This window comes from Salvelinus alpinus, chromosome 10 (genome assembly GCF_045679555.1).
Source record: "Salvelinus alpinus chromosome 10, SLU_Salpinus.1, whole genome shotgun sequence".
NCBI lineage: Eukaryota > Metazoa > Chordata > Actinopteri > Salmoniformes > Salmonidae > Salvelinus > Salvelinus alpinus.
This window is the reverse complement of record NC_092095.1, coordinates 47829819-47853411: the sequence shown is the minus strand read 5'-3', so window position 1 is coordinate 47853411 and position 23593 is coordinate 47829819. Positions and strand designations below refer to the sequence as shown.

The 23593-nt window shown below is 43.2% G+C and overlaps 2 protein-coding genes and 1 long non-coding RNA gene across 5 annotated transcripts in view; 2 read left to right on the top strand and 1 right to left on the bottom strand.

The window, feature by feature from the left end:
• The window catches only part of LOC139532133 (transmembrane protein 163a-like), a 62556-nt gene extending 47335 nt beyond the window's left edge, over window positions 1–15221 (bottom strand). The window contains exon 1 of one of the 3 annotated variants that reach the window (XM_071329334.1): window positions 14533–15221. Coding sequence is in view for 2 of the 3 variants with exons in the window: in XM_071329332.1 (XP_071185433.1) it covers window positions 11337–11514 (178 nt within the window). In the remaining variant the exon portion in view is untranslated. Of the gene's footprint in view, window positions 1–11336; window positions 11647–14532 lie in introns of those variants that run through there. The other 2 variants (XM_071329332.1, XM_071329333.1) reach the window with 2 other exon arrangements.
• Window positions 1–23593, top strand: part of LOC139532128 (tubulin beta-4B chain-like) — a 394248-nt gene that overhangs the window by 212150 nt on the left and 158505 nt on the right. The window lies entirely within an intron of this gene.
• Window positions 11705–12205, top strand: LOC139532136 (uncharacterized). The gene is made up of 2 exons (XR_011666508.1): window positions 11705–11823; window positions 12038–12205. It is a non-coding gene; the product is annotated as an uncharacterized lncRNA (long non-coding RNA).

Below are 23593 nucleotides of genomic sequence, written 5' to 3'. Positions count from 1 at the left end.
TACGTCTAGCATAAAGAAACCATTACCGTTTGAGAACCAATTGGAAGCAAACAGAATAATTTAAAAAAAAAAAAAAGTAGAATTTCAATAGCTCCTTGGTCATGTGACCTGATGACTTCAAACAAGTTTCAGAATGTCCACTCAGTGGCCCTACACATTGCACACCCTTTAGTTTGTCCATTTTCATCTCACATGGTTTTACATGAATTTTTACAGAGCTTGCTCAGGAATGGTAGCAGGCAGGTGTGAGTGCATCTGCACGCACAGTGAGGCACAGACTTTTGGAGGATTACCTGGTGTCAAGGGCAGCAAAGAAGCCACTTCTCTCCAGGAAAAACATCAGGGACAGACTGATATTCTGCAAAAGGTACAGGGATTGGACTGCTGATGACCGGGGTACTGTCATTTTCTCTGATGAATCCCCTTTCCGATTGTTTGGGGTATCCGGAAAACAGCTTGTCCGGAGAAGACAAGGTGAGCGCTACCATCAGTCCTGTGTCATGCCAACAGTAAAGCATCCTGAGACCATTCATGTGTGGGGTTGCTTCTCAGCCAAGGGAGTGGGCTCACTCAATTTTGCCTAAGATCATAGCCATGAATAAAGAATGGTACCAACATCCTCCAAGAGCAACTTCTCCCAACCATCCGGGAACAGTTTGGTGATGAAAATTGCCTTTTCCAGCATGATGGACCACCTTGCCATAAGGCAAAAGTGATAACTAAGTGGCCCCGGGAAGATAACATCGATATTTTGGGTCCATGGCCAGGAATCTCCCCAGACCTTAATCCCATTGAGAATTTGTGGTCAATCCTCAAGAGGCTGGTGGACAAACAAAAACCCACCATTTCTGACAAACTCCAAGCATTGATTATGCAAGAATGGGCTGCCATCAGTCAGGATGTGGCCCAGAAGTTAATTGACAGCATGCCATGGCGGATTGCAGAGGTCTTGAAAAAGAAGTGTCAACACTGACTCTGACTCTTTGCATCAACTTCATGTAATTGTCAATAAAAGCCTTTGACACTTTTGAAATGCTTGTAATTATACTTCAGTATTCCATAGTAACATCTGACAAAAATATCTAAAGACACTGAAGCAGCAAACTTTGAGGAAATTAATATTTGTGTCATTCTCAAAACTTTTGGTCACAACTGTAGAGTGTTTGTAGACTAAGAAAAAAATATTAAGTGACAGTTTCATCAGTACGTGCTTAAATAAAGTCATATCACAAAGATCACAGATGACAGTGCCCACCAAATCTATGACAATAGAGAACGAATTGTAAGCACCAAAGTGTGTTTGTCAAAATAATATATGAAAATGTCAGTTGTTGAACATAATACTTCTATTTGCAATAGCAATTTATGATATATGCAGTTGAGGGATATTCCATGTACCAACACTACATGTAGGACGGACATAAGACATTCCCACATACAGTATTTTTTATTTTTTTATTTCACCTTTATTCAACCAGGTAAGCCAGTTGAGAACAAGTTCTCATTTACAACTGCGACCTGGCCAAGATAAAGCAAAGCAGTGTGACACAAACAACAACAACAGAGTTACACATGGAATAAACAAACATACAGTCAATAACACAATACAAAAGTCTATATACAGTGTGTGCAAATTAAGAAAGGAGGTAAGGCAATAAATAGGCCATAGCGGCGAAATAATTACAATTTCGCAAATAAACACTGGAGTGAGATGTGCAGAAGATGAATGTGCAAGTAGAGATACTGTTGTGCAAAGGGGCAAAATATATATATATATATATATACAGTGGGGAGAACAAGTATTTGATACACTGCCGATTTTGCAGGTTTTCCTACTTACAAAGCATGTAGAGGTCTGTAATTTTTATCATAGGTACACTTCAACTGTGGAAGACGGAATCTAAAACAAAAATCCAGAAAATCACATTGTATGATTTTTAAATAATTAATTTGCATTTTATTGCATGACATAAGTATTTGATCACCTACCAACCAGTAAGAATTCCGGCTCTCACAGACCTGTTAGTTTTTCTTTAAGAAGCCCTCCTGTTCTCCACTCATTACCTGTATTAACTGCACCTGTTTGAACTCGTTACCTGTATAAAAGACACCTGTCCACACACTCAATCAAACAGATTCCAACCTCTCCACAATGGCCAAGACCAGAGAGCTGTGTAAGGACATCAGGGATAAAATTGTAGACCTGCACAAGGCTGGGATGGGCTACAGGACAATAGGCAAGCAGCTTGGTGAGAAGGAAACAACTGTTGGCGCAATTATTCGAAAATGGAAGAAGTTCAAGATGACGGTCAATCACCCTCGGTCTGGGGCTCCATGCAAGATTTCACCTCGTGGGGCATCAATGATCATGAGGAAGGTGAGGGATCAGCCCAGAACTACACGGCAGGACCTGGTCAATGACCTGAAGAGAGCTGGGACCACAGTCTCAAAGAAAACCATTAGTAACACACTACGCCGTCATGGATTAAAATCCTGCAGCGCACGCAAGGTCCCCCTGCTTAAGCCAGTGCATGTCCAGGCCTGTCTGAAGTTTGCCAATGACCATCTGGATGATCCAGAGGAGGAATGGGAGAAGGTCATGTGGTCTGATGAGACAAAAATAGAGCTTTTTGGTCTAACTCCACTCGCCGTGTTTGGAGGAAGAAGAAGTATGAGTACAACCCCAAGAACACCATCCCAACCGTGAAGCATGGAGGTGGAAACATCATTCTTTGGGGATGCTTTTCTGCAAAGGGGACAGGACGACTGCACCGTATTGAGGGGAGGATGGATGGGGCCATGTATCGCGAGATCTTGGCCAACAACCTCCTTCCCTCAGTAAGAGCATTGAAGATAGGTCGTGGCTGGGTCTTCCAGCATGACAACGACACGAAACACACAGCCATGGCAACTAAGGAGTGGCTCCGTATGAAGCATCTCAAGGTCCTGGAGTGGCCTAGCCAGTCTCCAGACCTGAACCCAATAGAACATCTTTGGAGGGAGCTGAAAGTCCGTATTGCCCAGCGACAGCCCCGAAACCTGAAGGATCTGGAGAAGATCTGTAGGGAGGAGTGGGCCAAAATCCCTGCTGCAGTGTGTGCAAACCTAGTCAAGAACTACAGGAAACGTATGATCTCTGTAATTGCAAACAAAGGTTTCTGTACCAAATATTAAGTTCTGCTTTTCTGATGTATCAAATACTTATGTCATGCAATAAAATGCAAATTAATTACTTAAAAATCATACAATGTGATTTTCTGGATTTTTGTTTTAGATTCCGTCTCTCATAGTTGAAGTGTACCTATGATAAAAATTACAGACCTCTACATGCTTTGTAAGTAGGAAAACCTGCAAAATCGGCAGTGTATCAAATACTTGTTCTCCCCACTGTATATATAAATAAAATAAATAACAATATGGGGATGAGGTAGTTGGATGTGCTATTTACAGATGGGCTACGTACAGGTGCAATGATCTGTAAGCTGCTCTGACAGCTGATGGTTAAAGATAGTGAGGGAGACATTAGTCTCCAGCTTCAGTGATTTTTGCAATTCGTTCCAGTCATTGGCAGCAGAGAACTGGAAGGGCGGCAAAAGAAGGAATTGGCTTTGGGGGTGACCAGTGAAATATACCCCTGCTGGAGCGCGTGCTACGGGTGGGTGCTGCTATGGTGACCAGTGAGCGGAGATAAGGTGGGGCTTTACCTAGCAAAGACTTAGATGACCTGGAGCCAGTGGGTTTGGCGACGAATATGAAGCGAGGGCCAGCCAACGAGAGCATACAGGTCGCAGTGGTGGGTAGTATATGGGGCTTTGTTGACGAAACAGATGGCACTGTGATAGCAAATTGGAGGCAGTCATTTTGTAAATGACATCGCCAAAGTCAAGGATCGTCAGTTTTACGAGGGTGTTTGGCAGCATGAGTGAAGAATGCTTTGTTGCGAAATAGGAATCCCATTCTAGATGTAATTTTGGATTGAAGATGCTTAATATGAGTCTGGAAGGAGAGTTTACAGTCTAATCAGACACCTAGGTATTTGTAGTTGTCCACATACTCCTAGTCAGAACCGTCCAGAGTAGTGATGCTATGCGGGTGGGCAGATGCGGGCAGCGATCGGTTGAAGAGCATGCATTTAGTTTTACTTGCATTTAAGAGTAGTTGGAGGCCATGGAAGGAGAGTTGTATGGCATTGAAGCTCGTTTGAAGGTTAGTTAACACAGTGTCCAAAGAAGGGAGACTGGCAGAGGTCCGGACAACAGGCCCTCCCATTTGACACACTGAACTCTATCTGAGAAGTAGTTGGTGAACCAGGCGAGATAGTCATTTGAGAAACCAAGGCTGTTCAGTCTGCCGATAAGAATGTGGTGATTGACAGAGTCGAAAGCCTTGGCCAGGTCGATGGATACGGCTGCACAGTATTTTCTTTTGTCGATGGCGATTATGATATCGTTTAAGGCTGAGGTGCACGCATGACCAGCTTGGAAACCAGATTGCGTAGCGGAGAAGGTACGGTGGGATTCGAAATGGTCGGTGATCTGTTTGTTAACTTGGCTTTCGAAGACCTTAGAAAGGCAGGGCAGGATGGATATAGGTCTATAAATGTTAGGGTCTAGAGTGTCTCCCCCTTTGAAGAGGGGGATGACCGCGGCAGCTTTCCAATCTATGGGGATCTCACACGATACGAAAGAAAGGTTGAACAGGCTAGTAATAGGGGTTGCAACAATTGCTGCGGATAATTTAAGAAAGAGAGGGTCCAGATTGTCTAGCCCAGCTGATTTGTAGGGGTCCAGATTTTGGTTGTTGTGGGGGGTGCAGAGCTGTTGACCGGGGCAGGGGTAGCCAGGTGGAAACCAAGCCCAGCCTTAGAAAAACGCTTATTGAAATTCTCGATAATCGTAGATGTATCGGTGGTGACTGTTTCCTAGCCTCAGTGCAGTGGGCAGCTGGGAGGAGGTGCTCTTATTCTCCATGGACTTTACAGTGTCCAGGAACTTTTTGGAGTTTGTGCTACAGGATGTAAATTTCTGTTTGAAAAAGCTAGCCTTAGCTTTCCTAACTGCCTGTGTATATTGGTTCCTAACTTCCCTGAAAAGGTGTATATCGCGGGGGCTATTCGATGCCAGTGCAGTACGCCACATGATGTTTTTGTGCTGGTCAAGGGCAGTCAGGTCTGGACTGAACCAAGGGCTATATCTGTTCCTGGTTCAATTTTTTTTTGAATGGGGCATGCTTATTTAAGATGTTGAGGAAAGCACTTTTAAAGAATAACCAGGCATCCTCTACTGACGGAATGAGGTCATTATCTTTCCAGGATACCTGGGCCAGGTCGATTAGAAAGGCCTGCTCGCTGAAGTATTTTAGGGAGCGTTTGACTGCGGACCCATTACGGACGCAGGCAATGAGGTAGTGATCGCTGAGATCCTGGTTGAAGACAGCAGAGGTGTATTTAGAGGACAGGTTGGCCAGGATGAAATCTATGAGGGTGCCAGAGTTTACGGATTTGGGGTTGTACCTGGTAGGTTCCATGATAATTTGGGTGAGATTGATGGCATCTAGCTTAGATTGTAGGACGGCCGGGGTGTTAAGCATGTCCCAGTTTAGGTCACCTAACATTACAAATTCTGAAGATAAAATGGGGGGCAATTAATTCACATATGGTGTCCAGGGCGCAGCTGGGGGCTGAGGGGGGTCTGTAACAAGCGGCAACAGTGAGAGACTTATTTCTGGAAAGGTGAATTTTTAAAAGTAGAAGCTCGAACTGTTTGGGCACAGACCTGGATAGCATGACAGAAATCTGCAGGCTGTCTCTGCAGTAGATTGCAACTCCACCCCCTTTGGCAGTTCTGTCTTGGCGGAAAATGTATACACATACATAAAGGCATTTTTCAGCTATGATTTTACCACTCAGAATCCAGAATGGATATGACAATGGGGCCAGCACAGGATGTAATACACCCATTCAACAATCTACTTTTTGTTCTTGACTTCTTATCTGGTAAACTGCTACTATGTGTCAAGAAAAGAGCTCCAATTAGGGGTTAGTTTACTCCAGTAAAAAAGGGCTGGTTTAGAATAAAAACTATTGCCCTGTGTCCCCGTTCATAGGGGCATGAGAGACTAGTCAGTGGTAGAATTGAGTTGGCACTTTGTCCCAAACACCCATAGACCCACAAGGTTGAGGTTACTCATGGACAGTAATTAGTAATACATTTTTTTTTTGCATTGATGCATTGTCTTCTAACTGTCCAAGAATAGGATCCAAAGTGTTAGGAAATATTTGTTCCCATAAATACAAAGGAGGATGTCTCTCCTCATACTAGAGGTCGACCGATTATGATTCTTCAACGCCGATACCGATTATTGGAGGACCAAAAAAAGGCGATACCGATTAATTGGCCGATTTTTCTTTCTTTCTTTGTAATCATGACAATTACAACAATACTGAATGAACACTTATTTTAACTTAATACACTGCTCAAAAAAATAAAGGGAACACTAAAATAACACATCCTAGATGTGAATGAATGAACTATTCTTATTAAATACTTTTTTCTTTACATAGTTGAATGTGCTGACTACAAAATCACACAAATTATCAATGGAAATCAAATGTATCAACCCATGGAGGTCTGGATTTGGAGTCACACTCAAAATTAAAGTGGAAAACCACACTACAGGCTGATCCAACTTTGATGTAATGTCCTTAAAACAAGTCAAAATGAGGCTCAGTAGTGTGTGTGGCCTCCACGTGCCTGTATGGCCTCCCTACAATACCTGGGCATGCTCATGATGAGGTGGCGGATGGTCTCCTGAGGGATCTCCTCCCAGACCTGGACTAAAGCATCCGCCAACTCCTGGACAGTCTGTGGTGCAACGTGGCGTTGGTGGATGGAGCGAGACATTATGTCCCAGATGTGCTCAATTGGATTCAGGTCTGGGGAACGGGCGGGCCAGTCCATAGCATCAATGCCTTCCTCTTGCAGGAACTGCTGACACACTCCAGCCACATGAGGTCTAGCATTGTCTTGCATTAGGAGGAACCCAGGGCCAACCGCACCAGCATATGGTCTCACAAGGGGTCTGAGGATCTCATCTCGGTACCTAATGGCAGTCAGGCTACCTCTGGCGAGCACATGGAGGGCTGTGCGGCCCCCCAAAGAAATGCCACCCCACACCATGACTGACCCACCGCCAAACCGGTCATGCTGGAGGATGTTGCAGGCAGCAGAACGTTCTCCACGGCGTCTCCAGACTGTCACGTCTGTCACATGTGCTCAGTGTGAACCTGCTTTCATCTGTGACGAGCACAGGGCGCCAGTGGCGAATTTGCCAATCTTGGTGTTCTCTGGCAAATGCCAAACGTCCTGCACGGTGTTCGGCTGTAAGCACAAACCCACCTGTGGACGTCGGGCCCTCATACCACCCTCATGGAGTCTGTTTCTGACCGTTTGAGCAGACACATGCACATTTGTGGCCTGCTGGAGGTCATTTTGCAGGGCTCTGGCAGTGCTCCTCCTTGCACAAAGGCGGAGGTAGCGGTCCTGCTGCTGGGTTGTTGCCCTCCTACGGCCTCCTCCACGTCTCCTGATGTACTGGCCTGTCTCCTGGTAGCGCCTCCATGCTCTGGACACTACGCTGACAGACACAGCAAACCTTCTTGCCACAGCTCGCATTGATGTGCCATCCTGGATGAGCTGCACTACCTGAGCCACTTGTGTGGGTTGTAGACTCCGTCTCATGCTACCACTAGAGTGAGAGCACCGCCAGCATTCAAAAGTGACCAAAACATCAGCCAGGAAGCATAGGAACTGAGAAGTGATCTGTGGTCACCACCTGCAGAATCACTCCTTTATTGGGGGTGTCTTGCTAATTGCCTATAATTTCCACCTTTTGTCTATTCCATTTGCACCACAGCATGTGAAATTTATTGTCAATCAGTGTTGCTTCCTAAGTGGACAGTTTGATTTCACAGAAGTGTGATTGACTTGGAGTTACATTGTGTTGTTTAAGTGTTCCCTTTATTTTTTTGAGCAGTGTATAATACATCAATAAAATCAATTTAGCCTCAAATAAATAATGAAACATGTTCAATTTGGTTTAAATAATGCAAAAACAAAGCGTTGGAGAAGAAAGTAAAAGTGCAATATGTGCTATGTAAGAAAGCTAACGTTTCAGTTCCTTGCTCAGAACATGAGAACATATGAAAGCTGGTGGTTCCTTTTAACATGAGTCTTCAATATTCTCAGGTAAGAAGTTTTAGGTTGTAGTTATTATAGGAATTATAGGACTACTTCTCTCTATACCATTTGTATTTCATTAAACTTTGACTATTAGATGTTCTTATAGGCACTTTAGTATTGCCAGTGTAACAGTATAGCTTCCATCCCTCTCCTCGCTCCTACCTGGGCTCGAACCAGCAACACAACGACAACAGCCATCCTCGAAGCAGCGTTACCCAAGCATAGCAAGGGGAATAACTACTCCAAGTCTCAGAGCAAGTGACGTTTGAAACGCTATTAGCCCCGCTAACTAGCTAGCCATTTCACATTGGTTACACCAGCCTAATCTCGGGAGTTGATAGGCTTGAAGTCATAAACAGCGCAATGCTTGAAGCACAACGAAGAGCTGCTGGCAAAACGCACGAAAGTGCTGTTTGAATGAATGCTTACGAGCCTGCTGCTGCCTACCACCGCTCAGTCAGACTGCTCTATCAAATCATAGACTTAGTTATAACATAATAACACACAGAAATACGAGCCTTAGGTCATTAATATAGTCGAATCCGGAAACTATCATCTGGAAAACAAGATGTTTATTCTTTCAGTGAAATACGGAACCGTTCCGCATTTTATCTAACGGGTGGCATCCATAAGTCTAAATATTCCTGTTACATTGCACAACCTTCAATGTTATGTCATAATTACGTAAAATTCGCACAAATTAGGCAGCCCAAACTGTTGCATATACACTGACACTGCGTGCAATGAACGCAAAAGTAGTGACACAATTTCACCTGTTTAATATTGCCTGCTAACCTGGATTTCTTTTAGCTAAATATACAGGTTTAAAAATACATAATTCTGTGTATTGATTTTAAGAAAGGCATTGATGTTTATGGTTAGGTACACATTGGAGCAACGATACGCACCGCGTCGATTATATGCAACGCAGGACACGCTAGATAAACGAGTAGTATCATCAACCATGTGTAGTTAACTAGTGATTATGATTGATTGATTGATTGATTGTTTTTTATAAGATAAGTTTAATGCTAGCTAGCAACTTACCTTGGCTGCAATGTAATCAGGTGGTTAGAGCATTGGACTAGTTAACTGTAAGGTTGCAAGATTGAATCCCCCGAGCTGACAAGGTAAAAATCTGTCGTTCTGCCCCTGAACGAGGCAGTTAACCCACCGTTCCTAGGCCGTCATTGAAAATAAGAATGTGTTCTTAACTGACTTGCCTAGTTAAATAAAGATTAAATAAAGGTGAAAAAAGCCAAATCGGTGTCCAAAAATACCGATTTCCGATTGTTATGAAAACTTGAAATCGGCCCTAATTAAAATCGGCCATTCCGATTAATCGGTCGACCTCTACCTCATACCTCTGCCACTTTAGTCAGACTGCCAGACTGTGCACCACAGAGCCAATCAGGAGAGAATACATACAGGTCAACAGTGCCAATTGAAAGTCAAGGGGTGTGTCTGTGCCTTTTGGATTACTCTCTCTTTACAGAGAACCCGTGGTTCAAGTGTGCTCTGCCCATGTCTGAAAGTGACAGAGCCAGCAGCCAAGAGAGTTTAACAGTATGTCATAAAAAAGTATTACACTGATGAACGTATGTAAAATGCTAATATGTATTAGATCCAGTACAATGGAATAACTAAGACCTGAATTTGAATGCAGCATTTTCCGATTCCTCCTCCTCTTTCTGTCCAGCAGGGTCAACCAAAAACACTTGGCCTGATGGTTCATGCAGATACTGGGGAAGCAATATAGAAATGTATTGATCCCTTAAATGACTTTACTATTTTACCCATATCACAACCCTTATACCACTTCACAAAAATGTACCTAAATCAATTTTGGGGAAATTATTTTACTCACAAAAGACGTAGGAATTGATTTTCCCAGTTAGAAATAGTAGGCCATGCATCAAATAACTATTTTAAATCAGAAAAACGAACCCTCAAATGCAATATTTAATGCAGGTGGCTTGTTGTGAATGCACTCAAATATCAAGTCATTATCAGGTTATGTAAACTGCGTTCTAATTCTCAACGTAGAAGGATTTGTCTTCATGTACAGTATATGAAAGTGATGCTATAAAAAGGATTCTTTCACATTACCAAACTCATGGTGACTGACAAATCACTGCCTATTACTGTGATTAAAAAGAGCATATGAAATACTGTTTTTCATGAGGCCTACCTGTGCGCCTTCCTTTAAGCACCTCCGTTTGAACACCTCTCCTGTCCTTCATCCATTCCACATACAGCCATTTGCGGATCTTTTCAGTGTCCATGTGAAAGATAATTATTGCGAGAATGGAAAATGTTTTGACTTAAGTTTTTTTTAAACAGCCATGTAAAAATGAAGGCCTGCAAAGCTTACAGATTTAAGTCTAATAGCATGAGATGAAAGTAGACAAACATCAGTGTGTAATATGAAGGTATAGTCAGTGGACATTCTGAACCTTGTTTGAGGTCAGTAGGTCACATGAACAAAGGAGCTATTGAAATTCTACATTTTGAAAAATTCATGGGAAACCATGTGAGATAAAAAAAAAATGGACAAACTAAAGGGTGTGCAATATAAAAGGGTAGTCAGTGGACATTCTGAACCTTGTTTGAAGTAAGTATGTCACATGACCAAGGAGTTATTGAAATTTGAATGTAAAAAAAGCTTGTACTTTGTTCACGCTCTGTAATTCAACTAGGAATACAAGACGCTGCTCATATTTCCACATGTTTATTAGTTTTGGAAAGCAAATTAATGTCTAAATCGTGAAAATAAGACCTGTGCAATGTTGTGCGCAATTTTTCCAACATCATGACACTTGTTTGGAGTCTGTGGCTCAAGTGGTTTGAAAGCTTTTGAGGTTTGAAAGCGCGAATATCCGTCGAATATCGAACTTGAAACTGTCTTTACCTCGGTAACTAATTAAATGTTACGGCTGCGTTACTATACCCCCTTCAACTAAAGTCTTAACCATAATTGTTTCAGGTATCCGGTCTGCTAAGAGACAACAATGTATAATGGAAATTCGAGACATGCCTGGAGTAGCCCGTATGCGTATTGTATTTTTGTTTGATTTGTCATAGATATCGGCCTACCTTGCCCCTCCACGCTATCGCTAATGTTCATCTCCTGGTCCAGCTTGAATTTAGGGTGGCTGTTGATTTGGGGTGGCTGTTGATCTGTCGGGTCGCACTGGCCGTTCACAGTCAACGGATGGTCAATAGTCGGATCCAGGATGGTGCTCAACCGGTCTGAGTCTGTTGAGTCCGTCATTGTTCTAAATTGCGGTTCCAATTAGGCAACTCCAAAAACGGTTCCAATTAGCATTCACCTCCAGCATTGGCCGCGCGGTGAAACACCGCTTCACATTCATTTCAATGGAAGGAAAGTTGAGAGAGAGGGGGACCTTTAGAAGGTGAAAAAAATACTTTTCCCAACTTTATGCAAATCACCAGCGGCGACCGCTGGGCGATGACCAATCATAGGGAGCTGTTCCCATGACGAATTTAACGCTACGCCACCCAATGCTGGAGACTTTCTTCAGCGAAGATGGCTGACAAAAATACTAGGATGGAAGCAAATGTAAGTGATTCAAACGTCATAACGAATCATCCAAAAAATGTACAGTTGACAGGAATATGTTAGTTAATGTAGATACAAACGATTATGCATATTTTAATCATAAAGTAAATTTTCGAAAATCGCGATTTAGCAAGCTAGCTAACATTAGCCAGCTAGCTTTATGGGTGTTGTGACATGAGTATGAAATTGTAAGTCTGGTTGTTTAACGTTTTAGGGACTCCTGAAACAACCAGCACACCAGGCTGTCGTCTTGTGAAACAGTGGATGTAAAGAATCTAGCTAGCTAAAGCATTTACTGCAAATTGAATGAACAAATTTGTAAGCTTGCCTTACTGATATTTTCCATGCAATGCATATTGATTAAATAAAGTAACTAGCTATGTTCTTGCTTATTGTGCAGTGGAGGATAAAAATGCCTGTATGCCTCTGGATCGGCTATCTAGCCCATCTATGGACCCAAACGTTTGGTATACATATTAGTTCAGAACCTAGCTATGAACCTCAGCTATCAATTTGTAAGTCGCTCTGGATAAGAGCGTCTGCTAAATGACTTAAATCTAAATCTAATAGCCAGTTGTATCAACTTCAAAACAGTCTGAATGACATTAATGAAGCCTATGGGTTGAGTAGAATATAATATAACTTTGTGCTAAGGATGCAACTCGTGTATACATGTAGTTATTACCATGCATGAGATCCCCACATTGTAGCTTGTACATTCAGTATATTCACTGATCATGTACCCTACCTTGGCAAATAAAGGTGCAGATCAGGTTTTATTTTTATTTATTTTTCACCTTTATTTAACCAGGTTTCATATTGAAGCTAGTAGACAAGACATGCCAGGCCTACAGTATGCCTTTGATGGAGTACTCACTGGATCAGCATCGTCTGGTGCTTGTGCTGGTGGCTCTAACAGGAACACAGTGCTGCCAGACACTGCAAGGCAATAGGTAAACCAAAGTCAGACAGTCCAAATTGATTCAATATGAATGTGGTTGTATCCCATGTAGAGATGGAAGGACATACCTTGAATGAAGCGGGTGGCATCTTGGGAGGAACCTATGCTCGTCTCTTTCCCCCCAGGGATCCCCTCTAAGACGGGCCTGCCTTTATTTAGCTCCAAGGCCATGTCCTCTGCTGGGGTAAGGTCAGCCTTTGGTGACCCACCACCCGTGCCTTGTCTGTGGGTATTCTTTTTCACTGCTAAAACAGTACAGACAATGTGTGAGCAGGCACCTTCTGGGTACAATATATGCTTGTGCTTTGTTAAATATTAGTCAGGGACCATACCATTCTGCAGAATGTTCTTGTATTTGATTTTGACCTGCTGCCATGTCCGTTTTGGCCCGTTCATGTTTAATCTACACACACACACACACACACACACATTTAATGGAGTCACACTGCAAAAAATTACTTGGTATTTTTGTCTTGTTTTCAGTAAAAATATCAAAAAATTTATCATAGCTTTATACAGTGTGATGGAGTTACTTTACACAATTTCACTCATATCTGCAGTGCATTTCAATTAAAAATTTAACCGTTTCATAATTACAGTACAACTGCATTTTTGGAGATGTGAATTAAATATTTGAATTGTAATTGTGATGTTTCAGCGGAGCGGTGAGTGTGTAATTGTGCACTACTTACGCATTCAGGCGGTCTGCAATACTTTGCCACGATTTTTCTCTTTGCTTTATCACTGTGGCGGTGTTGCCTTTCTTCTTAATTATATCTTTTACCTCCTCGTATGCCTCCATGAGGATTTGTGCTTCCGACGGGGAAAAGTACGCGGCTCTAGTTGCCATGGTAAATCAGTTAATCTGTGATCTGTGGCGGGGTCTATTTGAGTGAGCCGTGAGCGCGCACCTATCCAGGATTGGTTTCACCTGGCTTAATGAATCCGTGTCTGCTCATCCTGGCTTGGTCTTTGTGCAACCAATTAAGCCTGGACGCACATGTTTTGGCTTCATTGAGCTCAGCTGAGTCATTTATCCCGGATGTCTTAATTCTACTTTTGTGCAACAGGCCCCAGGTAGGCAAGTTGAGAACAAGTTCTCATTTACAATTGCGACCTGGCCAAGATAAAGCAAAGCAGTTCGACACATACAACAACACACAGTTACACATGGAGTAAAACAAACATACTGTCGTGACGTTGTATTAGTTAATGTGGCGACTGTTGCTCATCGAATGATTACAAGTTTCTAATTACGTGATTAACTGAATCAAGCAATTATTAACTCATTAACCTGGGGCACCATGGGAAAACTAGTTTTTATTGAGTTTCTATTTTCCAAATTAACTCAAAGAATATCAGAATATCGATTTTACCACAGCCGCTAATTAACCAGTTGCCTCTAACAGTCTCGTTCTGAACGTCGTATAGCCCGGGATTCTGCACGGACCCGGGTCTCACTAATGAATTCGCACCACACCAATCTTAGTTGAATGTTTATTTACTAAAAAGCTAAAATGATGATAAAAGATACACATACACAAAAACACATTCTAGGCTATTGATTAGAACTTAGTATAACGGGCCAACACACTAGGGCGCGTGTTACCCAAAATGGGGATTTAAAAAAGAGAGAAAGTACACAAGAGGAATATACATTTGGGTGAAATTGTCAGCTATGCTCATTCTAACCCTAGCCTTGCCCCAAACTGCCGCTGTTATGAGTCAGAATATAATGATGTAATTACTTGTGGAAGGTCTCCGTGGATTTTCCCGTGTGGACCGTCCAAGCTGCTCAATGACGCACTTCTCCTGCGCACCTCTCTAGGTGTCCTCACGATGTCCGTGTCCTTTGGCTTTACTGGCCTGTTCCTTTGTCCTCGCTCTGGAAGGGGTCTTCGGAGGACAGATAGCTCTGTAGCTCAGAGCTCACAGCGTAAAGATGAAAGAGTGTAGATACCACGATTCGATGGGGAGTGGAGGCTAGGTGGTTCGGCTTGTATTCACCCGCTTAGACACCGCTACTCATCCGTAGCTTGGGTAGAAAAATATTTATTTGTCTTCAAACTTGTTGCGTTTTGGGTTCGTTGACCTTTTAGACCTTTGGCTGCAGCTCGGGTCACTTAGTCTAATCTGTTAATTCTGCACTCACAGGTTTTATACCCTCGGGTCAGAAGTGGGCGTAACCGCCTTCAGGGCAATTCTCTGGGCGTACCAAGTTTGAGGGGCAAGGTATAGATTTTACTCAAATCCAATTTTAGACAACTAACTTCACATTTCATCTCTACCGAAACATTCTATTTGATTTGGACATTTTCCACACAACGTACAATGTATAAACATCAAGCATATACGAGGAAAACTCTTAAAGTTACAATGTTTTCATAATAACGTAATCTATTAACCTTTAATTACAAAACAAAAATGACATACATTTTCATATTCCATCTATCGTCATGACCACCATTGTAGTTGACGGAAACCATTGTTCCAAAGTCCATTTATTGCATGTTTACAGTTCTGAGGCTGGTTCTCCATAGTGAGAGGGAAGGGACAAGGGAATGTTGTCCTTGGTCTCAGAATTACCATGGGTGTGAGGGGTCATAAAACCCCCACATCTTCAGACCCCTAGATCTATCCTCCTCTGTTGGGGTTGAGAGATAAGCTGTAGGGTTGTGGTCTCCTGTAACCTGACCTGATCAGGACAGTCATGACAATACAGTCAATAATACAGTAGAAAAATAAGTCTATATACAATGTGAGCAAATGAGGTGAGACAATGGAGGTAAAAGGCAAAAAAAAAGGCCATGGTGGCAAAGTAAATACAATATAGCAAGTAAAACACTGGAATGGTAGATTTGCAGTGGAAGAATGTGCAAAGTAGAGATATAAATAATGGGGTGCAAAGGAGCTAAATAAATAAATACAGTAGGGGGAGGTAGTTGTTTGGGCTAAATTATAGATGGGCTATGTACAGGTGCAGTAATCTGTGAGCTGCTCTGACAGCTGGTGCTTAAAGCTAGTGAGGGAGATAAGTGTTTCCAGTTTCAGAGATTTTTGTAGTTCGTTCCAGTCATTGGCAGCAGAGAACTGGAAGGAGAGGCGGCCAAAGGAAGAATTGGTTTTGGGGGTGACCAGAGAGATATACCTGCTGGATCGCGTGCTACAGGTGGGTGCTGCTATGGTGACCAGCGAGCTGATGATGACCTGGAGCCAGTGGGTTTGGCGACGAGTATGAAGCGAGGGCCAGCCAACGAGAGGGTACAGGTTACAGTGGTGGGTAGTATATGGGGCTTTGGTGACAAAACGGATGGCACTGTGATAGACTGCATCCAATTTATTGAGTAGGGTATTGGAGGCTATTTTGTAAATGACATCGCCGAAGTCGAGGATCGGTAGGATGGTCAGTTTTACGAGGGTATGTTTGGCAGCATGAGTGCTTTGTTGCGAAATAGGAAGCCCATTCTAGATTTAACTTTGGATTGGAGATGATTGATGTGAGTCTGGAAGGAGAGTTTACAGTCTAACCAGACACCTAAGTATTTCTAGTTGTCCACATATTCTAAGTCAGAACTGTCCAGAGTAGTGATGTTGGACGGGCGGGCAGGTGCAGGCAGCGATCGGTTGAAGAGCATGCATTTAGTTTTACTTGTATTTAAGAGCAATTGGAGGCCACGGAAGGAGAGTTGTATGGCATTGAAGCTCGCCTGGAGGGTTGTTAACACAGTGTCCAAAGAAGGGCCAGAAGTTTACAGAATGGTGTCGTCTGCGTAGAGGTGGATCAGAGACTCAGCAGCAGCAAGAGCGACATCATTGATGTATACAGAGAAGAGAGTTGGTCCAAGAATTGAACCCTGTGGCACCCCCATAGAGACTGCCAGAGGCCCGGACAACAGGCCCTCCGATTTGACACACTGAACTCTACCAGAGAAGTAGTTGGTGAACTAGGCGAGGCAATCATTTGAGAAACCAAGGCTATCGAGTCTGCCGATGAGGATGTGGTGATTGACAGAGTCGAAAGCCTTGGCCAGGTCAATGAATACGGCTGCACAGTATTGTTTCTTATCGATGGCGGTTAGGATATCGTTTAGGACCTTGAGCGTGGCTGAGGTGCACCCATGACCAGCTCTGAAACCAGATTGCATAGAGGAGAAGGTGTGGTGGGATTCGAAATGGTCGGTAATCTGTTTGTTGACTTGGCTTTCGAAGACCTTAGAAAGGCAGGGTAGGATAGATATAGGTCTGTAGCAGTTTGGGTCAAGAGTGTCTCCACCTTTGAAGAGGGGGATGACCACAGCTGCTTTCCAATCTTTGGGAATCTCAGACTATACGAAAGAGAGGTTGAACAGGCTAGTAATAGGGGTTGCAACAATTTCGGCAGATAATTTTAGAAAGAAAGGGTCCAGATTGTCGAGCCCGGCTGATTTGTAGGGGTCCAGATTTTGCAGCTCTTTCAGAACATCCGCTGACTGGACAAGGAGAAATGGTGAAGGCTTGGGCGAGTTGCTGTGGGGGGTGCAGGGCTGTTGACCGGGGTAGGGGTAGGCAGGTGGAAAGCATGGCCAGCCGTAGAAAAATGCTTATTGAATTTCTCAATTATAGTGGATTTATCAGTGGTGACAGTGTTTCCTGTCCTCAGCGCAGTGGGCAGCTGGGAGGAGGTGTTCTTATTCTCCATGGACTTTAGTGTCCCAGAACTTTTTTGAGTTTGTGTTCCAGGAAGCAAATTTCTGCTTGAAAAAGCTAGCCTTGGCTTTTCTAACTGCCTGTGTATATTGGTTTCTAGCTTCCCTGAAAAGTTGCATATCACGGGGGCTGTTCGATGCTAATGCAGAACGCCATAGGATGTTTTTGTGTTGGTTAAGGGCAGTCAGGTATGGAGAGAACCAAGGGCTATATCTGTTCCTGGTTCTACATTTCTTGAATGGGGCATGCTTATTTAAGATGGTGAGGAAGGCATTTAAAAAAATAAATAACCAGGAATCCTCTACTGACGGGATGAGATCAATATCCTTCCAGGATACCCCAGATTAGAAAGGCCTGCTCGCTGAAGTGTTTCAGGGAGCGTTTGACAGTGATGAGTGGAGGTCGTTTGACCGCTGACCCATTACTGATGCAGGCAATGAGGTGTGATAGCTGAGATCTTGGTTGAAAACAGCAGAGGTGTATTTGGAGGGCAAGTTGGTTAGGATGATATCTATGAGGGTGCCCGTGTTTACGGCTTTGGGGTGGTACCTGGTAGATTCATTGATAATTTGTGTGAGATTGAGGGCATCAAGCTTAGATTGTAGGATGGCTGGGGTGTTAAGCATGTTCCAGTTTAGGTCGCCTAGCAGCACGAGCTCTGAAGATAGATGGGGGCAATCAGTTCACATATGGTGTCCAGAGCACAGCTGGGGCAGAGGGTTGTCTATAGCAGGCGGCAACGGTGAGAGACTTGTTTTTAGAGAGGTGGATTTTTAAAAGTAGAAGTTCAAATTGCTTGGATACAGACCTGGATAGTAGGACAGAACTCTGCAGGCTATCTTTGCAGTAGATTGCAACACCGCCCCCTTTGGCCGTTCTATCTTGTCTGAAAATGTTGTAGTTAGGAATGGAGATTTCAGAATTGTTGGTGGTCTTCCTAAGCCAGGATTCAGACATGGCTAGAACATCCGGGTTGGCAGAGTGTGCTAAAGCAGTGAATAAAACAAACTTAGGGAGGAGGCTTCTAATGGTAACATGCATGAAACCAAGGCTATTACGGTTACAGAAGTCATCAAAAGAGAGTGCCTGGGGAATAGGAGTGGAGCTAGGCACTGCAGGGCCTGGATTCACCTCTACATCACCAGAGGAACAGAGGAGGAGTAGGATAAGGGTACGGCTAAAGGCTATGAGAATTGGTCGTCTAGAACATCCGGAACAGAGAGTAAAAGGAGGTTTCTGGGGGCCGATAAAATAGCTTCAAGGTATAATGTACAGACAAAGGTATGGTAGGATGTGAATACAGTGGAGGTAAACCTAGGTATTGAGTGATGAGAGATATTGTCTCTAGAAACATCATTGAAACCAGGTGATGTCATCGCATGTGTGGGTGGTGGAACTGAAAGGTTGGATAAGGTATAATGAGCAGTGCTAGAGGCTCTACAGTGACATAAGCCAATAAACACTAACCAGAACAGCAATGGACAAAGCATATTGATATTAAGGACAGGCATGCTTAGTCGAGTGATCATAAGGGTCCAGTGAGTAGTGAGGTTGGTTGGGGTAACGGCAATTCAGACAGCTAGTCGGTAGCAAGCTAGCATAGGATGGAGGTCTGTTTTTAGCTACCTCGTGCGTTTCCAACGGTAGATTAGTGGGGTTCCGTGTGATAGAGGGGATCAATCCAGTTGGCAAAATAGATATAGTTATAGTGACCCAAGAAAAATTGTCCGATAGACCTATTCAGATAGCAGCCGATAAGACAGCTAACGATTAGCGGGCCGCAGATGGGCGTTCAGGTAACTTCGCGACAGAGGGGCCAGTTGGATAACTCCCTCGGGCAGATAACGTCGGTAGTCCAGTCTTGAAGGCCCGGTGGGGCTCCGCATCGGCAGTAAAACGGGTCCGGATAGGTGATTGTAGCCCAGGAGTGGCTGATGGAACTCTTCAGCTGACTAGCTCCGGAATAATTTATGTTTGCTCCGGGATCGACGCAAGCCAATAGTCACACGGATCCAGGTGTAAATGTCCAGAGCTTGCGGTTGAAATCCGGGGATGTGGAGAGAAAAGTAGGTCCGGTATGTTCTGGTCTGAGTCGTGTTGTGCAAAACTGGCGATAGCTTTTTGAGCTAAAGGATAGCTGATGACCACAAACCGTGGTTAGCTGAATACTAACGTTAGCCAGTAAACTGGCTAGCTTCTGGCTAGCTTCTATTGTGGATTTCAGATTTGAGGTAAATAATACTTTTTTTTTTTAATTGGTGAGGCGGGTTGCAGGAGAGTGTTTTGAAGTTGAGTTTTTGGAAAATAAAATATATAAAAGATATGCGAAGAAAGTATATATATACACGGGACATGACAAGACGAGGACAAAGGACGTCTGACTGCTATGCCATCTTGGAATCAATGGTATGAATGTCTGACATTATTTTTCAGTCATATCCAATACCAGGAGTATCAGATTCCAGTCTTTGAATGATGCTGTGTCTGCATGTATGTATTACAATTACAAAATTCAACAGTGTTTACCAATCTTGATCCTGGGACATCAATGGTTGCACATTGTAACTAAGAGACTAGAAACAGGATTTAACTAGTTAAAGGCTGATTTGTAATTCATATATACAGAAAAAAAAAAAATTAAACAGTACACTACACTTCCTATGCATCATGTAAATACTCTAAAACCAGTCAATCTCTATCTAATGCACTTCATCTGCATTGATCTGTTAAACACAGGATAGTTGTGGCATTTCAACCAGTAGAGAATGTGAAATGCTTTATTGAAATAAGTTAATTATCCAAGTGTTATAAATACATGCATTACAAATATTATAATTGTAATATTATAAATACAAGTTCAATCTGTACTTCAATGCACATCTGTTGTGCATTACAAAAACAGGAAGAAAGAGGTGGCGAGAGGTGTAAAAGACAAAGGGAAAGAGGTAAGAACCTAGGAGCAGGGAAGGCAGCATATGATTAATGATTAGTGCTACCCAAATATTCTCTCAGTTCATCACAATTACATAAGTGTCTAGTCGGCACGAAAGTTGAGGCGGCGATGATGGGACTGGGGGTTGGCATCCTCTCTCACATAAAAACATCTGCAGACGAGAGACAGATGGCGAGAGAGACAGCATGTTTAAGCCTTGTTTTTATTCTAACATTATCATAAATCAGGAGGTGAAATGCAAAACTGACCTTGGATCATTAACTCTGGGTCTACTGCATCTCTATCTGTATTTCAATGTAAAGCATCTCTTTAATAATAATTCCTGTTGTCCTGACCTTGTGACCTCTCACTTCTGATCATGCTGTGCCCTCTATGTAGCCAGTTCAGATGTGGGAGGGTTTCACCGACACAGCTGATATAACCTAGAGGATTTAGGGAGAAGAGGAAAGAGGGATGAAGTGAAGGAGATTGAGAAAATAAGGTAGTTAAAGAGACAGTGTTCAACAGGAATCTGTGTGTGGCTGCAGAGTACTTTATGCTGAAAAACATGAACGGACACACGAGGACAAACAATATAGTGTAGTTGTAGAAATAATGAAGTGTCTAACTATTCTCCATGGTTGGCCCTCTTGCCTATTCTTTGAAGGTGGAAGGAGCCACAGTTATACACCTGAGCCTGCTTACTGCACAACACAATCCATCAATCAGATTGATACACGAGTGTGTAGGTGTGGGTTATAGAGTGTCTAATTGTTCTACATTTTTTCAATATGGGTGATTTTAAAATAGCCGGTGTTGTTTTTGTACAGACATCACACCCTTACCTAAACAGCACCCTCACCTGAGAAGTATAAATCAAAGGGAGAGAAACTGGAAATTGAATAACTGCAATTGACATAGCTAAGTAAATGGAAGAATACTCTTATTGCAATGTGAATGGCTCTTAAAAGAGCCTTTGGTTGTGGATAGTGTAGTCTATGGTGTTGCCAGGGAACAGCACCCTCTTCGAAGAAGTAGGAGGTGAAGATCTCCCGCACACAGATTGCCTCTCTTGTGGCATTGTTGTACCCCATACTTGAAACATCCTGCAGACTTCTCTGGCACACGGCGGCTGCATATCCCCTCCTGGGCCTCGTGTCCATCCTCATGAAGTTATGCAGGACACAGGTAGCTTTCACACACCGGAATTCCTCCAGGAGGCAGGCCCAGATGGCCCTGGTCACCCAACCTTGCAGTGCCCTACACGTTAACTGTAAGCAATCGCTTTGAAGGAATCTCCAGTTACAAGGTATCTGTAGGAATATGGAAGACAATGTAATTATTAGAGTTTTACATCACCAGGTCATTGTGGATTACTAAAGTGTAATATCCCTGATAACAAATCATGATAACATTGGGTTGATAGATGCATGGCCACACATATGTGCATGTGACAATAACAGGATCATATCAAGGATAGCGTCACAAATGAATACATAAATACCACTTGAAGCTTGATGATGAGTTGATCATTTGAATCAGCTGTGCAGTGCTAAAACAAAAACAAAAATGTGCACCCCTTGGAGTCCCCAGGACCTCTTCATTTATAGACAGGCTTTCATAGCTCTCTTTATCTGAGGACAGAAAACATAACAAGAAACAGACTTCATTATAGTCAAATTACACCACACTGAATATTATGTTACTATTATCTCAATCCTCACTTCTAGGGACAGGAACTACACAAAAGTGCCTGCCTTATCCAGAATAGCCTACTCTCTCACTGACAGTTGGGGCTGCTATCCTTTCACCCTCCTCCATGGCTGTTAACTAGCTAGCTACCTACAAATGCATTTGGGGTTTGTTTTTTAGTGATAAATACATCAAGATAGCTAGCTAATATGAAGTTAGGTAGATGGTGATATACTGATATTTCATTCACTTAGCTAGCTATCTATACAGTATGTGAAGTTGGTTAGAAAGCTAGCTAGCCAACTAGCTAAGTTAGCTCATTTGAGTTAGACAGCACTGTAGCTAGTTAGCTAATAGATCGGTTGTTTTACACTTTCGAAATGTATTTACTTACTTGAATAGGTTCTCCCAGCCATGTGGACAATTGGAAACAGGGCAGCATACTCATTCCCACAGACATTCTTTTTTACCCCGCACTAACCTCTGGAAGAGCAATGCTTCTTTGTTGGTTATCAGATCTTTCTTGTAGCCTGCCCTGAAGTGGTTGATCCGCGTGTCACAGCTCAGCAGCTGCTTGGGCTTGTAGCAGTACAGGCGGCTGCTGGTTGGTCGGCAGGCACAAGTTACACATGGTGGTCTCAGACAGTAATCCAGAACGGAATAGGCTCTTGTAAAGAATCCGGTCTGTCCGTTCCTCACCTAAGTGTCGTAAAACATGAACTGCCTCACTTGGTGGGACCACTGTCACCTCCACCTGTACAAACCCCTCTCACAGTAATGGAAAAATGGTAGAGTAGGTCTGGTTCCGGTGGTCTAGCACCTGCCCTGCAATGCCCACCCCCAACTGTGGGGAGTGCAGTTGGGCCAGCAGGACGTCCCCACCATGGCTCTTGGGTCACCCCTGGAACTCGTTCACAATGACAAGAGCCTCCAGCTGGTCCCCCGCTACAGAAGCAGCGCTTGCGGTCCAGGAGAATAGGGCCCATTGAGTGGATGCTACACACATCCAAGGTGCAGTTGAGCTTCCACTGTGGGGGAGAGTAGAGGTCACTAAAGGTGAAAGGGTGGTAGGCTAATGTGGATAGTGATGGATGAAAGATAGTGTTGGAAGCAAGGTTGAACTTGTTCTGGGGGAAGGTCACCTTTCCTCCTCACCTCCAGAACGTTGATGTTGCGGAAGAGGAAGAAGAGGCCTGACAGGGCCAGCAGGAGGAAGATGCAGACATATTTGGACAGGCAGTTCAACATGGCCCCTGTCTCCAGTCCCCCTGACATTGACACATAGAAGCTGGTAACTGTACATCTGCTCTGTGTTTGCATTGCGTCGCTATCAGATGAAAACATCTTATCTTAAAAACAGAAACTTTTAAGGAAATTGAAAAAACTGCCATAATTGGTAGCACTTTATAATAACACCTGGTAATAAAGCATTGATATTGGATTAGAAATAGTTAATTCAACGTGTATTAATCATGTATTAATCATTATTTCTAAATGTT